This window comes from Pimephales promelas, chromosome 13, assembly GCF_988280905.1.
Source record: "Pimephales promelas chromosome 13, fPimPro1.hap1.1, whole genome shotgun sequence".
Classification (NCBI taxonomy): domain Eukaryota; kingdom Metazoa; phylum Chordata; class Actinopteri; order Cypriniformes; family Leuciscidae; genus Pimephales; species Pimephales promelas.
In genome coordinates, this window is record NC_142781.1 from 30092915 (window position 1) to 30108725 (window position 15811).

At 37.1% G+C, this 15811-nt stretch overlaps 1 protein-coding gene across 1 annotated transcript in view; it reads left to right on the forward strand.

The window, feature by feature from the left end:
- The window catches only part of igf2r (insulin-like growth factor 2 receptor), a 39542-nt gene extending 24253 nt beyond the window's left edge, over window positions 1-15289 (forward strand). Inside the window, exons 33-47 of the mRNA XM_039692661.2 lie at window positions 130-392; window positions 476-688; window positions 1701-1850; window positions 1983-2141; window positions 4617-4815; window positions 5034-5186; window positions 5832-6066; window positions 6483-6619; window positions 9748-9868; window positions 10343-10489; window positions 10602-10786; window positions 11347-11533; window positions 11638-11784; window positions 12676-12745; window positions 12884-15289. Coding sequence (XP_039548595.2) covers window positions 130-392; window positions 476-688; window positions 1701-1850; window positions 1983-2141; window positions 4617-4815; window positions 5034-5186; window positions 5832-6066; window positions 6483-6619; window positions 9748-9868; window positions 10343-10489; window positions 10602-10786; window positions 11347-11533; window positions 11638-11784; window positions 12676-12745; window positions 12884-13258 — 2741 coding nt within the window. The 3' untranslated portion in view covers window positions 13259-15289. The remainder of the gene's footprint in view (window positions 1-129; window positions 393-475; window positions 689-1700; window positions 1851-1982; window positions 2142-4616; window positions 4816-5033; window positions 5187-5831; window positions 6067-6482; window positions 6620-9747; window positions 9869-10342; window positions 10490-10601; window positions 10787-11346; window positions 11534-11637; window positions 11785-12675; window positions 12746-12883) is intronic.
- The last annotated feature ends 522 nt before the right edge of the window (window positions 15290-15811 follow it).

The following is a 15811-nucleotide window of genomic DNA, read 5'->3' on the forward strand; positions in this document are numbered from 1 at the left end:
GTCGACTTGGACTCGAGTGAGGTGGTCTCGACTACAACACTGTTAATAAAGATCCATTCTTACAGATCATTAACTAAAAAAAGTTGGTTAAATGTTAAGTTGCTCTTTAAGATGTTGTTTTTGCTGCAGGTGTGTGCATCAAGAGCAATTCGATGGCCATAAATGCTGGACGCGCCACAAGGAAGCTGGTCTATAAGAATCAGGTGGTGGAGCTCACCTATGAGGATGGAGACCCGTGCCCCGCTGACCCTTCCCTCAAACACAAGAGCGTCTTCAGCTTCGTCTGCAAGTCTGAGGGAGGAGGCACGGATGAGCCCGTGCTGGTGTACTCGGATGACACCACTTGCGCTCACTTCTTCTTCTGGCACACCCCTCTGGTCTGCGAACAACAGGTAAAAGTCTTTTAAAAGTCTTTCAATCCCCTGAACCTCGCTTCATTTGAACCGGCATCATATTTAGTGCATCTTTTCTGCAGGTGAAGTGCTCCGTTTGGAACGGAACCAACCAGATTGACCTGAGTCCTCTCATCCATCTCACTGGCTACTACACCGCTATCAATGAAGATGTAGACAAGGATAAGTCTCCTGACTTCTACATTAACATCTGCCAGCCCCTCAACCCCATCCCAGGGGTCAACTGTCCTCCAGGCGCCGCTGTGTGCATGGACCCTGTTAATGGAGAACCAATTGTGAGGAAACGCATGAGCAGTGATTTACACTTGTCTTGCTTTTTTAAGATGGTTTATTGTAGGGAGGCACGAGACCACTTTTTCTTAAACAATTCTGATATTATACTTTGATACTTGAATTTTTGTTACTTACCAATTTGAGTACCGATACCTGTATTTTCAGTGCAGTTTTTTATATAATTTTTATAAAATAATTTAAATAAATTTTAATTTATATATATATAAAAAGATTGGGTGAAGAAAGAAAATGAACCACATTAGTTGGCTTGATTCATTGAATCGTTTAGCAAATGGCAAATAATATTTTAAGATAAAATCAAATAACTATATTGTGAGATAAAATGACATTAAAAACTAAATTTAATTACTCATATCATTACATAAGGTGTTGTTCATATCACCCACCCCCATTCCAACCTGTTTAGAAATGTGTAATTTTAGCGAATATGATTGATAATATAATTAATAATACTGTTTTTTTTAATACATTCATAAAACGTAAACATTTTAAGTTGTCATTTTATACGATTATTAGTTATTTTAGTTTTGCTGTGGTATCGATTCAGTATTGGTATTATGAAATTTTAGTCGGGTATCGTAACAAAGTTATCATTTTTGTATCGTGACATCACGAATTTGCGCTCGACATGCTTATCAGCTTTTGCACAGAAGCTATACAGTCATAAATATTTAATTCATGCTTAATATTCTATTAATTAGACACAATTACATCATAGACATAAAAATGTAGTATTATTAGTTTAATTAATGACCAATATGCTACAAAAGCCGTCTCGCATGCATAACTTGTTTCACTTTAAATGTCACAATTTAGATGAAAAAGGTTTAAATGTCACAATTTCTATCAGTCAAATGAATAGGAATAATGTCATGAAGTATTTTTCATTACTGATACAGAAGTACCAGGGGTTGCTATTGAATAAACCCTAATCTATAGTGATATGTTTGAATCAGATTTTAAATTCAGTGTGGGCTTTTCCTTTCTGTGCAGGACATCGGACGAATCACCTCCCCTCCTCTTTATAACACCAACACCAACGAGGTGGTGATCACCTTTGCCAGCAGCACCATATGCCCTTCTGACCACACCTCCAACTACTCCTCCAAGATCATTTTTACCTGCCAGATAGGGGCAGAATTGGTAAGAGATCAACCCAAAAACCTTAGTTGGAGTCATAATTGTCGACTTCAACCGAGTTGTTGTTAATTCAATCATTTTGGTATTTGTTTCTGTAAATACATGAGTGTAAGTGTTTTTATTTTCCACGAACAGGGTTCTCCTCAGATGATCCGGGCACAGGACTGTATGTATGTGTTCGAGTGGGCCACTCCTGTGGTTTGCCCGGAGACCGTCACTGCGCAAGGCTGCCGTCTGAGCGTCTCCGAACTACGTTACAGCTTTGACCTCTCAGCGCTGTCAGGGCCTGTTCAGGTAATCACAAGAGACTTTTTTCCAGAAAACATAAATAAATATACTAACAAACCTTACAGACACCACATTTTGGAATAGTAATGTTTATGAAAGAAGACTGCATGAATGTGATCACAGTTATAATGGTTTTCTATTTGAATTGTAAAATGTAATTTCCTGCGATGTCAAAGCTGAATTACTCCAGTCTTTAGTCACATGATTCTTCAGAAATCATTCTGATTTGCTGATTTGGTGCTAAAGAAACATTTCTTATTAATTTCAATGTTGAAAACGGTTGTCCTGCTTAATAGTTTTGTGGAAATAGGGCTGTCAAACGATTAATCGCGATTAATCACATCCAAAATAAAAGTTTTTGTTTCTGTTTACATAATATATGTGGGTGCACTGTGTATAATTATTTTATATATATAAATACACACACACATGCTTGTATATATATTTAAAGGAGCTAAACGCAAGTCTCTGAGTTTTTGCAGAACTACGCCCCCTCTGGCGACAAGCGAAACTGCAACCAGAGCTGTGCGCGTTCATGGAGGAACACACACACACACACACACACACATACGCACGTTTGCACGAGCTGTTTATAACCTTAGGGAGCACACTGTGCGGCACACATCTTTTGTTACAGTCATAATGAGGTAATCCAGTAATAAATCTGCAAGTCATTTAAAATATATGAAAGGAAAGGCATTCGAGTAAATTACACACTTATGTGTGTGAGAGGGGGAAACGGGGATAGTAGAAAACTTCGGTTTTTGTTTCCATCGATCTCCATGTGCTTACTGTATCCACTTATGATTGAATTATTATGGAAACACGTTTAGTTATCACTTTGTATAGGACCCGTTTGAGCCCTAGAGCCGACCGGAGATCTCTCCGTTTGTTGAAAGCTTCCCGATGTCGACTCTCGTCTTATTCCGACGCATGGCACTGGACAGACTGAAGTTTTATTTTCTGTCTCACGTGGAGTTTGCGTTGGGGTTTGTAATGAACTACAAGCCGGTCTCTTTCCGTGCCATATACAGATTAAATGAAGTGCACGTCACCGAAAGCAACAGATATGAGCTGGATTTTATTTATCATCGGCTAATTTCGAAATCAGCAAAGACGGCAATAAGAGATCGGCAACAGGCCTGGTAAGATCAGTTCATTTCTTTACTTTTAATGAAGATGGTAGTGTTAAGCGTCTGCGACTTACTTTCACTTTGATTTGCGATAGATTTCGGCGCTGACTTGATGAAGGGGCTCATGCTCATCTGAGGTGATGCGCGTCGTCATATATGACTAAAATAACATGACATAACCTATAGCTTGGTTTCAACAGCCAGATGCATTTACACTTGTCCAGTTTCGTCTGGAATGCGGCCCAGACCACGTCCTCAAGAGCGATCGGATTCAAATCCGTCTCGAATGCGTTTCGGAGGGCATTTACACCCTTGTCTTTTCACGATCGAATAGCTATCCGATCACAGAAAACACATGAAGTGACCAGGTGTAAACAGCCCCTTTGAATCCATCGTCTACTTTTGTGGAAAGCTGACTAGAGTTGTGTCGCTCGAGTTGTCTTCTCTGATACGGAGAACGGCGGCGAATAGCTACACGAACCTGCCAGACATAGCCAGGCGAGCGTGAACGCGCATGACGTCACGCCCAGTCTCCGATTCGAGCCCGAATCCCTCTTATATATTTCACTGTACAGGATTATAGAGGCGATCGCAGTGATCAAAGAAGGGCTCATTCAGCCCATCAGGCGATTGTTTAAGCATGTATGGGTTAGAAAACGGCTATTTTTAACATGAAAAGTTGCGCAATGCACCTTTAAGAAAACAATATTATTAATATTTAATATATTTATATATAATATAAATTATATATAAATGTATATACATGAAAATATTTCTTAAAAAGCATGTGTGTATTTTTTATATATATATATATATATATATATATATATAATGTAATCATACACAGTGCACCCACATATATTATGTAAACACAAACTTATATTTTGGATGCGATTAATCGTTTGACAGCCCTATGTGGTAATTGTGATACTTTTTTCAGAATGCTTAACTGAATAAAGATTTCAAAAGAACAGTTTTTTTTTTTTAAAAATAATCTTTTGCAACATTAAAAATGTCTTTACTGTTAGTCATCAATTAATGCATTCTCGCTGAATTAAAGTAAAGTTCCTTAAAAAAACTTATCTTACCTGCCCCGAACTTTTGAACGGTATTGTGTGTGTGTGTGTGTGTGTGTGTGTGTGTATATATATATATATATATATAAATTAAAAAAAAAAAAAATATATATATATATATATACATAAATTAAAAAAAAAAATATATATATATATATATCTTATATATATATATATATATATATATATATATATAACACCTTAATTTGTCAGTTTATTGGTGCATGATAGCAAAAGAATGATTCTGGAGCTCACTTTATTGTGTCTTTTAGATTTCTGGAAGCTCTGGCACCTTTGCAATCAATGTGTGTGGGACTGTGACAGACACAAGATGTAAAGACAGCGCAGTATGTCTGATCTCCACTGGCTCAGCGGCTTCATATGGGAACAGCAAAGTCATGAACCTCACCTACATTAGGGATAAGCAGGATGTGATGATGCGGTATAGTGGAGGAGACACCTGTCCTCAAAGTAAGACAGACACACTGAATCGCTCTAAAAACACAGTGAACTAAACCACATTTTAAGGCATAAGGTGTTTTAATTGTGGTGCTTTTTAAGGTGCAAAGTAAATGTTTCATAGTAAAGGCAATTCCAAAATGCATTGCAATCAAACAAGCTCAAAATCTAAGATGGAAGAATTAATCTTTTCTCTAAATCATTACAATTTGTGTTAATTGTCTTTTCAGTTACAGTTAAAGGTGAATTGTGCGTTTTCCCCTTTAATTACCTGGGCAAGACTTATACTGATTGCACAACTGACGGCCGGACTGACGGAAAGAAGTGGTGTGCAACTACAAGCAACTATGACAAAGATCAGAAATGGGAAGACTGCGCTGATGGTACGAATCCCTGGCAGCCTAAAACCTCATAAAATACATGTACTTGTTTTGGATAAAGCAACTGGACCAGCTATATTGATGTAAAACCAGCTTTCATTCATCTTTTTCTTTTTAATTAATGGATTCAGTTCCATGTTAGGGAAGAAAAATAAAGTAAATATTAATATTCTTCTGAATAAAAAATACATAAATAATTGAAGAATGAATGTAAGAGATTTTTGGAGATGAAGCAAACAGGGATTATATATTTAACAAATATATATGTATGTGAGTATGTATGTATGTGTGTATTTTTATTTATTTATTTTTTTTAATTATTTTATTGAACAGATAAATTGCCAAATGTAGCTCTCTTAACAGAGTTCATTGTAAAGCATTATCTATTGGGAAGGGTCATATTCATCCGCACGGTCACACACGGAGCCGAAGCTCATCCAAAACAATTTTCTTTTGCAAAATGCATGTTTTTTGTTTTGTTTTTTTGTTCTGGAATCTACCCAAGAGCCAAAAGTTGTATTGTATACCTATAAATTGTATGTGTTTTAAAAGATTTGAATAAGAAATGTGTTACTGACGCTGTCTGCACTTGACTAAAAAAGGGCTGTGTTAAGGTATTTTTATTTTTGTGTGTGTTTTTCACTGCAGTCAGAGGGAAGCATCAATCGTCCATTTTGTTCTCGTGTGACCCAGAGGGGGGCCGTGGCTTACCCAAGCTGAGCAGTGAAACCCAAGGGTGTTCTGCCTCCTTCGAGTGGAAGACGAATGTTGTGTGCCCACCCAAAAAGATGGAGTGCAAGCTGGCAGCACAACACCAGACCTACGACCTGCGCACTCTCTCTTCTCTCACAGAACCGTGGAAATTTAGCCACGGGGGAGATTCGTGAGTCTTACACCCTTTGTTCTGTTGAATTTCATTTGACCCTGTTGCATGTATTAATAATTATAATAAAGTAACGGTAAGTAAAATTTAACCTAAATATACACATTTATAAATAAACAAAGGTAATATCCTTAAATAATTTTTTTTTATTTTCAATACCTGATTGTTATAGTGTCTAGAGAGTGGCCGAAAGTATATACAATGTAAAAAAATACATTACTAATTTATAAGAAACATGTTTGCACTTTTTTTAAAAAAAACCCATTATATTGACCTATAATTTGAAGCCATAAAAGTTTTTAAAAAATTACCAATTATTGGTTTCAATCAAGTATTTATTTTTCTCTGTGAACTTTTTGTGTGACTCTTTCAAATCAGTAGAACTTTAATCAGCAATGTACAATTTGTTCCCACAGTTACTACTTCAATCTGTGCCAGGCCGTCCATGGAGGCCAGTCAGGTTGTGCAGCGGATGCCGCTGTGTGTCGCAGACGTGCCAGTGGAAAGACAGAGACTCTGGGCCGTGTGCACACGCAGACCATGAAGTTAATTGGTAAGTTCTTTTAAACCTTCTCTGACATAATTATTACTTTGTTTAGTCCGGTTAAAACTGAACCATTCTCATTTGTAACTGAGTAAATGTCTGTCAAAGCTTCATAGACAAATCATTTCCAAAGGGGCGTCAGCAACGGACGTAGCTCAAATGCCTCTGGGCATTAGACCTAAAACCAATCAGAGCGATGAAGGAGAATGTTCGGCGACGTTCGTCTGTAATAGAACAACTAGGTTTGAATAAACGAGCAGACACTGATTAGCTATTTGCTCTACGTTTATTTAAAATTCACAGCAAGAAAACTTGAAGTGAATGTGCTTTTCCATTAAATAAATCACACACAGTAAATAAACCGTAACAAAAAAAAACTTTGCAATGAATTTTGCAATTTCGTTCATCCACGGACGCAGCGCCATACTCGCTGTTACAAAAAAGCAGTGCATAAAGCTAGCCAAGCGAAATGGTCTTGCCGGTGTTCTGACGATTCATGCTACCCATCGAGATTTGCTACTTACTGGTTATGCGCATGTGCAGACTCAGTTTTTTTTTTTTTGTTTTTTTTTTTAAACAAAAGGTAAATTTTCATGTGTTTTAATGTAATTTCCCTTTAAAAAACGCTGACTACCATATGAATATTTGTACGGTCAGCCAGCTGAACAAGAATAACTGAAAGTTTCAGTTACTAAGTAAAGTTTTTTTACTAAGAAAAGTAATTTTTACTTTTCTCTCTGTTATAGAAATAAACACAGTAGTCTACAGTATACAGTAGCTACACATAACTTAGAATTGTATTACAATTGTATTTCATATATTAATCAACATTCTCTGTGATCGATTCGCGCTACGGTAGCATTTTTCGACAAACACCGGTCTTGCGCACCGAACGTGCCATTTTTGCCACGCGCACCTTCGCGCTCATGCGGACGCGTCGAGTATATATTTAAGCCCTATTTATACTTCTACTTCGTACTGATGCCGTAGCTACGCCGTAGGCTGTGTGTATACCGTGTACCCTGACGTGCACCTCTCCAAAAATGTAACAACGCATCAATAGCTTGTTTTCACGTGGTGTCCTGCGTTGCCATGGCGCGAAATGCAGATGGAGGGCAGGAAGTGAATTTCTATATTTAGGAAGCACTAAAACACACTCAAAATGCCTATGTTTTGCGTTGTTTTTGGTTGCTCAAATCGATCAAACCACGAGGAGTTTTTATCGTGTGCCAAAAGTTGTTGTTCATAACGGGGGAAAATACAAGAAATTGACAGAAAAACATCAGGAAAAATGCCTTGCAAACCTACGTCTGCGGTCGGGAGGAGCCGAATGGGAAATGCCGGTGTGTGTGTGTGTACAGTGATCACTTCATCAAATGTGAGTTAATACATTATTTATGTGGCTTATAATTACATTATTCAGGTGTTTAAATACACTTATGTGGCTGTTTGACTTTACAAAGTTCGGAAACTGGTACGTTACACAAAGTATGTCTGTAAGCAGTGTTGTGCAAGTTACTTCCAAACTGTAATACATTAGGTATTACTAGTTACTGTTATTTAAAAGTAATTCATTACCTTACAATATTACTGTCTCAGAATTGTAATGCGTTACATTACTCATGTATTACTTTTGAGTTACTTTCACCAAAATAACTAAGCAGAACTTAACTTTTGGGCTGTAACGATATGCAATATGAAACCGAAATCGCGATTCGCCACACGACCCAGATCCACGAACCTACAGAATCGCGACACACCTCTTCCAACTCCAGCGTTATTCTCCTTACCGTCCAGATCCAATGCTGCCTTATCTTTAAATTAGGCTATTAGTATTATTTGAAGTTAACATTATAAAATACGTAGACCTACACCACAAAACTAGTTGAGGATAAATTATTTAAAATTGGGGAAGTCCAGCATTATGGACATGATGACATTTGCAGTCAAAACTTGAAATAAAAATTCTCAGAAAATACATGTATTTAAACGTATATAGGCTACTTCCTTAAAGGACTCCAGACATTAGACAAATATCAGTCTATGTTTTATTTTTAATATTAGGGAAAAGACACACATTTATGCGTGACAAAAAAATAGGAGGTAAAATATATTTTTTGTAATTCTGTTAATTACACTGCGCAAATCGGATGAGGAAGGGTCGGCTCTCCAGTCTCCATAGAACTTAAAATATTCATTTTATTTTAGTTTTCGTGTTCGCATTTATGAGGAAAAAACAATGTTACAGACGCGACCGCTCTGAACTGGCACTAAAAGACTGCTCTGAAACTTTCACATAGTCTGTTGCCTTTAAGAAATAAAAGCAGACAATACACTGTAATACAACTGTAATACAAGCCTCACTGAACATGTAACGAGTAAAATATTACTGAAAATTGATTAGTAATGCCTTACACTACTGCGTTACAGCAAAAAGTAATATGTTACTGTAATGTATTACTTTTGTAATGCGTTACTCCCAACACTGTCTGTAAGAGTTAGTTGCTGATATCTACAGCCTCGATGGCAGGCAAATATCTCAATTCAGTTGAAAATTGGTCCTCTTCATAACGTAAGGATCACTTCCAACATATGTTTCGATTTTCTGTTGATATATTTCTCTTGTAATAGCGTCTAAAGTAGTACAGTACGGATTTTCCTCCATCTCGTCCATTGCGCTCTTCACTGCTTGCCCTCCATCTGCATTCCGCGCGTCAACACAATCACGTGACTGCAAACCACCTATACTACGCGTACCGCAAGCGCTGTGATTGGTCTGTTAGAACCGCTCCCCAGGATTCACATGCTCCCTCTGCGTTTGTAATTGCGCGTCAACACTCAGCACTCAGCCTCCTAAGCACCACTAACTCCGCCTCCAATTCCCTTATAAGCCAATATTAGAATTTAAACAGTCTCAACGATAAAAAAATGTTTGTGAAATGTCGCTGTGCTATTATTATCGTATAAAGCCCGCCCCAACGTTTCTGATTGGTGCCGCGATTTCGACAGATTGGAAATGTTCTTGAATGAGGTCTTTGCCAGACTAACTTGCAGAGCAAATCTAAATTTGCCAAAAGTTGTCTTGGTTTTCCCAGGCTATACTTTGTTGGTTTCTAATCAGCATGTATTTTCTCCAGATGGAAAGATCTTGGTCAATTATTCCAAGGGTGACGAGGTGTGTGGAAACAAAAAACCAGCCAGGACCATCATACAGCTGAAGTGTGGCAGCACAATTGGCCATCCAAAATTACTGTTTAAGTAAGTTATGAGAAACTTGGCTTGAATGGATTCTTAACTTGTGGTGTTGGTGTTTAAAATCTGTTGGCATGAATTGGCCAGCTCAAACCAGCTCAAACGAGAAAAATGTAGGACTGGATTTGATTTTGGTAATCGAGAACGTATTGAATGGTTGTGGTTTGCTATTGGTGGATCTCGTGTGAGTGACGGGATGTCCCGCCCTCGTGCCAGTTAACACGTCATCAGAGAAGAGAAGAGATGTCACTACAAGAGGGAGGGAGAGTTATTTTGATTAAAGATTACGAGGGCACTTGAATTTAGAAAAAAATTAAGTTTTGCACAGGTGAATCATTTGTATATATGAAAAAAACATGTATACATATTTATAAAGTTTCCTTTGGGAATCTGGTCTGTAGTTTTAATGTACTTTTACAGGGCTTTAGTACTTCTCAGGTAGGTAAATAAGATTCATATTTTTGCCTTGGTGTCTTTTAGAGAGGATAAAACTGCATGCGAGTTCTGGGTGGAGTGGGAGACTCGATCTGCATGTGCTGTACGGCAGGAGGAAGTCAAGATGGTCAATGGAACCATCACAATCCCAGAGACAGGAGCCATGTTCAGCCTGGGGGCGCTTTATTACCGGTGAGCATCTCATGCTCTCTCTCAGTTCTCCCGCTTTAATACAGAGCCTACAACTACACCACACGACGTCTAGTTATGTGCATGAGATAAACCGTGTTTTATCTGTCCCCAGTTTCCACAACGCCACAGGAGACATACGTTCCAATGGAGATCGCTATATCTACCACATCCAGCTATCTGGCATCACCGACAGCTCCATTTCCAATTGCCTGGGGGCCAATATTTGTCAGGTCAAGATTAAAAGCAGTTACCACCGACAAATTGGCTCTTCCAGCAAAGCCAGTTATTATATCGAAGGTAAGAGCAATTTTATAAAGAACCATGTCGGGAAATACAAAATGTGAGTAGTGCTCGGCATGTTGGGACAGATGAAAGGCAAGGAAGGGTTTATTTCCTCCTCTATTTATTTATTTGTTTATTTATTTACACAAACCGGGAAAATATTTTTTAAAAATCTGTTTTCTTTTTCTTTTTATTCTTTTAATGTTTCATTTGTAACAACACCAAAACTGCAAAAATATTTATATTTTTAAAATATGAAATAGTTTTTGTTTAAAATGTAACTTTTTTGTTTATTCTATTTGTGACATGAAAATGGCAAAAAAAATATTTTTAAAATATATTTTGGATGATTTTTCTTAACTTTTTCAATATTTGGTCTTTTTTTGTAGTTATTTGACTACAATTAGCAAATTAATCGAAAGTCCACTTTCATCACTTAGGGTGAATTTTTTTAATAATATATTATTCATAATATATTTTAAGTTTAGGTTACTTATTTTTCTGTAAACAGTTTAGTTTGAGGGGGAAAAATATTTCTGTAATGTTGTAACTGTTGGCATGTTGCATGTTGTCAGGTGGAAACCTCGAAGTCTTGGTAGTGTCTGATTCTAAATGTGGGCGAGACAAAACCAAAAACGTGTCCTCGGCCATCCTGTTCCACTGCAGCCCTACAGCAGGAGAGGGTTTCCCAGAATTCTTGCTGGAATCGGATGGCTGCCAGTATCTGTTTGTTTGGCACACCTCCACCGTTTGTACATTTTTGTGAGTATCAGAAAGCCGAAACATGTTTCCAGGCAGTTCTGACAGAGATATGTTAGCAAAGGAAGTTTGGGTAAAGTACGTTGGTTCTCCTGTTGTTCATCCAGCTCCATGGACCCGCACAGCACTGATGGAGGGGAGGAGCATGCCGGATTGTCTGGGCGGAGTCAGGCTTTAGGGGCGGTGCTTAGCCTGCTGTTGGTTGTGCTCACAATCTGTTTGCTTGTTCTCTTGCTGCACAAACGAGAAAGGAGGTAAATGCAACTTAACCCTAAAACCGTATTCTGGACAAATGTGGGCAAAATAGTTTTGATTTATTTTTAAAAAATACTTCCCTTGATCTGAGCGGTACAAGACTTGGCTACTTTTCACACACACTTTTTTAAACTCAATTCTACAATGTTAAGTGGGTGAAAAAAAAACTCCTTAATCTTGTATTTGGGTCAAAAATGGGCACCCATAGAAATGTAATTGGGAAAAACTGTAATTTAGAGCATTGTAAAATAAGCCAAAATAAGACACCAGGTGACAGCAAAGTCACTCCATCTTTAGGTTTTAGCTCTTAGAACTTATTGGAATGATATTTTAATGTAGTTAAAAAAAAATAAAACATAAAAATAAGCATAATTTACATAGAAAATATGGTACTTTTTGAAGTAAATACATTCAAAAATACCCCCAAAATAAAAAATAAAAAAACACCATAAATGGATAGACAAAACTATCAAAGACAGTGATATAACATTTATAGTAAATAAAAATTAGGATCACACCTGAGTCCTCTGTGCCCACATTTGTCCACAATTACAGGATTAAGGGCTATAAAGTGAATACAGTTTGAGGGCTACATTAAAAAAAAAAAGAAATGAATACTTTTATTCAGCAAGGATGCTTTAATTGATCATAAGTGACAGTAAAGACATTTATAATGTTAGATAATGTTTTTTTTTTTAACTTTCTATTCATCAAAGAATCCTGAAAAAAAAAAAGTATCAGGGTTTTCCACAAAAATATTAAGCAACACAACTGTTTTTAACATTGATAATAATAGAAATTGTTTCATGAGCAGCAAATATAAATATATATATATATATAGGAATTGTACTTCTACTTGAGCTCCTTAAAATGTGTTTATATATTTTTAGGCAACTTGTAATGCAGAAAATGTCAAGCTGCTTCAAGAAAGGAAATCCAGTGTCGTACAAATACTCCAGGGTAACGTTATATTATTATTTAAAATTTTATCATTACCTTTCATTATCTTTCATTACCTTATCATTTCAAAACAAGTCCAAGTTGAACAGAACGAGTTTATGCTTAACCCTCCTTGTCTTTGTTCCTCTCTCTCATTAGATAAACACCGATGAGGATGGATGTGAAGATGAGATGGAGTGGTTGATGGAGGAGAACGGGACGCCCACGCGGGAGCCTCAAGAGAACGGTCACATCACCACCAAACCCGTCAGCGCAGACGCCCTGCGTTCCTTCTCCCTGGACGAACAGGACAGCGAGGACGAGGTGCTCACGGTCCCAGGGGTCCGAATGGCCCCTTCATCGTCCTCTTCCTCGCGGCTGCAGTCGGCTTTGCTGAAAGCAGAGAGCGATGAGGATCTGGTTGGGCTCCTGGTGGACACACGGAGCAGAAATCAGACCAGATACAGCGATAGAAACCAGAGGAAAGCCCAGCCAGACCCTGATGACAGCGACGAGGACCTACTTAAAGTCTAAGCGCGTCGGGCGGCCGAACTGAACTTTTGAATGTCTCTGCCACCACGCTTTAAATGTTGAGTTGCTCCATTTTTGGTTTTCTAAAGGGAAATCTTTACGAGACCGCTTTCAGGAGCAAGTTAGTCGTTTCGTCCACTAAATAGACTTGATGCCTTCCTGACAAAATGTTTTTTTTTTGTCATTTGATCGTTCGTTTCCCATTGATTAAGATGAATTGTGTACAGCGTCTTATGTAATTTCCCACGAACTTACAGAAATGGACTATATTGATTATTTTTATTGTTATTTAAAGATTTTGGGGTACTATCTTTTTGTTAACACACCGCCTCGCTGGAAAAATACACTGTTTTTTGAAATGATTTGGATTGATTGTGGCAGATACAGTCAAAGACATTTTCTAAACTACAATCTGAAGCAGTATTTCGCATATCTTGAGTCATGTAGCACCGAAAGGAGATTGATTCGCTTTGCCAAGTTTATATTTCAATCACAACGCTTATATCACGTTCCGCATCAGCATTTATCCAACCATTACATCCATTCGTCATTGAGCGTTTTGTGCGAAGCTTTTGTTCTGCCAAAAAAAGCATGTTCTACTTATCCTACTAGAACACAGAGCGTTTACAGAGGTTTAGTGCCACGAAGGAATGACAGTGCATGTAAGACTGCAGCAGGAATTGTAATTTCTCATCGCGATCAGAAGTGCATCACAGTGTGCTGTTTATTGGTAAATTTATGTCATTATTATATTTGCGTAACTCTTAACAATGAGGTTGAATTCATTAACATTATTATATATATAGTAGATATCATGAACTTGGTAATGTTAAAAAAAATGGGAGTGGGAGGAAATATTATATTCAATGCTTTTGCGTTCGCCAGAGAAAGTTTGTGTTCACTCACAAAACTTGTGATGAAAGTGATGGGGTGGCGGAAAAAACTTTATTTAATATTTCTGTGCTTCTGCAAGCAAGCCCAAAGTTTCTCAGGGGTGCGTAATATTTGTGTACGCGATTTATTTATGAGTATACCGTTACTTGTCATTCATGAAACATTAACCAACGTTAATTTATATAACTTAATTTATTACAAATGTATTAGTATTTGTGAAAATTAACGTTTAACTAGATTAAACGTCATGTTCATTGTTAGTTCGTGATATCACTAATTAATGTTAACAAATTCAACTTCATTGTAAAAGTGTTTTTTTTTTCTTTCTTTCTTTTAAACGTCCGCTTTGCACAGAAATAATCCGTGCCTATGAAAGAAGTCGCATGTACAGCAAGCAGCAGAAAGCACTTTTCCCGTTAGCATGAACAGTTGTGTTGCTAGTCACGTTAATCGCATACAACACCTGCTGATTTTATGCGTTTTATTTGCTGAATGTGTTGTTTATCAGTTTCAGCTCACCTTTAATGTCCTGCTGACTAACTGGGTTTTAAGAAAGATGCATACATCTGCATAAGTTGTTGCATTCTGCTGTCCGGAAATGATTTACCAAAACGTTCTTCTCACATGGCAATGAAACAGTATTGTTCACTCTGGCTCTAAAAGTTTGTCTCATATGCTTGTATTACCCATCCATCAGTGTATTTCTCACAAATATGGTTGCCATATAAAGCCACAGCAGTTCTGTATGTCTTTCGTAACTCATTGTTCCTGAGATGGTACATCAAACTGAGGTGAAGCACGACTGGTTGTCTCTTTAAGTACTTTGCACTTTGATAGACATTTTGTTCTGTCCTTTAGGGCAGAAGGTGGACGGTACACTCGATAGCTATTGGTCGTCACGGGTTCCCCCTCTCCCTACTAAAAACATGTCTGCTACTGCTGTATGGGATACCGTATGGTTTAGTTCTCTGAAAAACTTCGAGTCCTGGGATCATCTTTTTTTCTGTTAGATGCTTTAGCTGTTCTCAGACTGTATTTGTCATGTTATACAGCATCTTGTTTTTGGATTTAAATAGTTTATGCTGAGATATGATGGCATTATTTCAATAAAACTTATCAGCTGCTCTGCATGCATTCTTACCAGGAGGTCACGTGGTTCATCTCGCTGCTTTCACTCTTCTGAGGGCAGGAACTGATTCTCGCTCAAGTAATTGACCTTATGCACAGCTTCACTACTTCCTGAACTTAAGCCAGCTCCTTGTTTCCTGTCGGTCATTATTGGACATTTGGTCCAGTATAATTTTAACATTATGTATGTATGATTTATAGATTTTATAAATATTTTGAACTACCTTTTATTTTTTTTTATTTTTAATTAAATTTTTTGGGTTAATTTTTTGTGATTTATTTATTATTATTATTAAATATTACTTTTTTTTTAGTTTTAGTTTAAGTTTTAGTTTTTCCGGTCAACAATTTTTATGCTTAGCTTTAACTTATTTCAGTTATTTATCATTGCAACATTTCTATTAGTTTGTTTTTCAACTAATATTGAGTAGATATGCATATATATATATATATATATATATAGCCTATATTCTATATTTAAAAAAATATTTTAGTCATTTTTGTTTAATTATTATTATTTTTAAATATTACTCT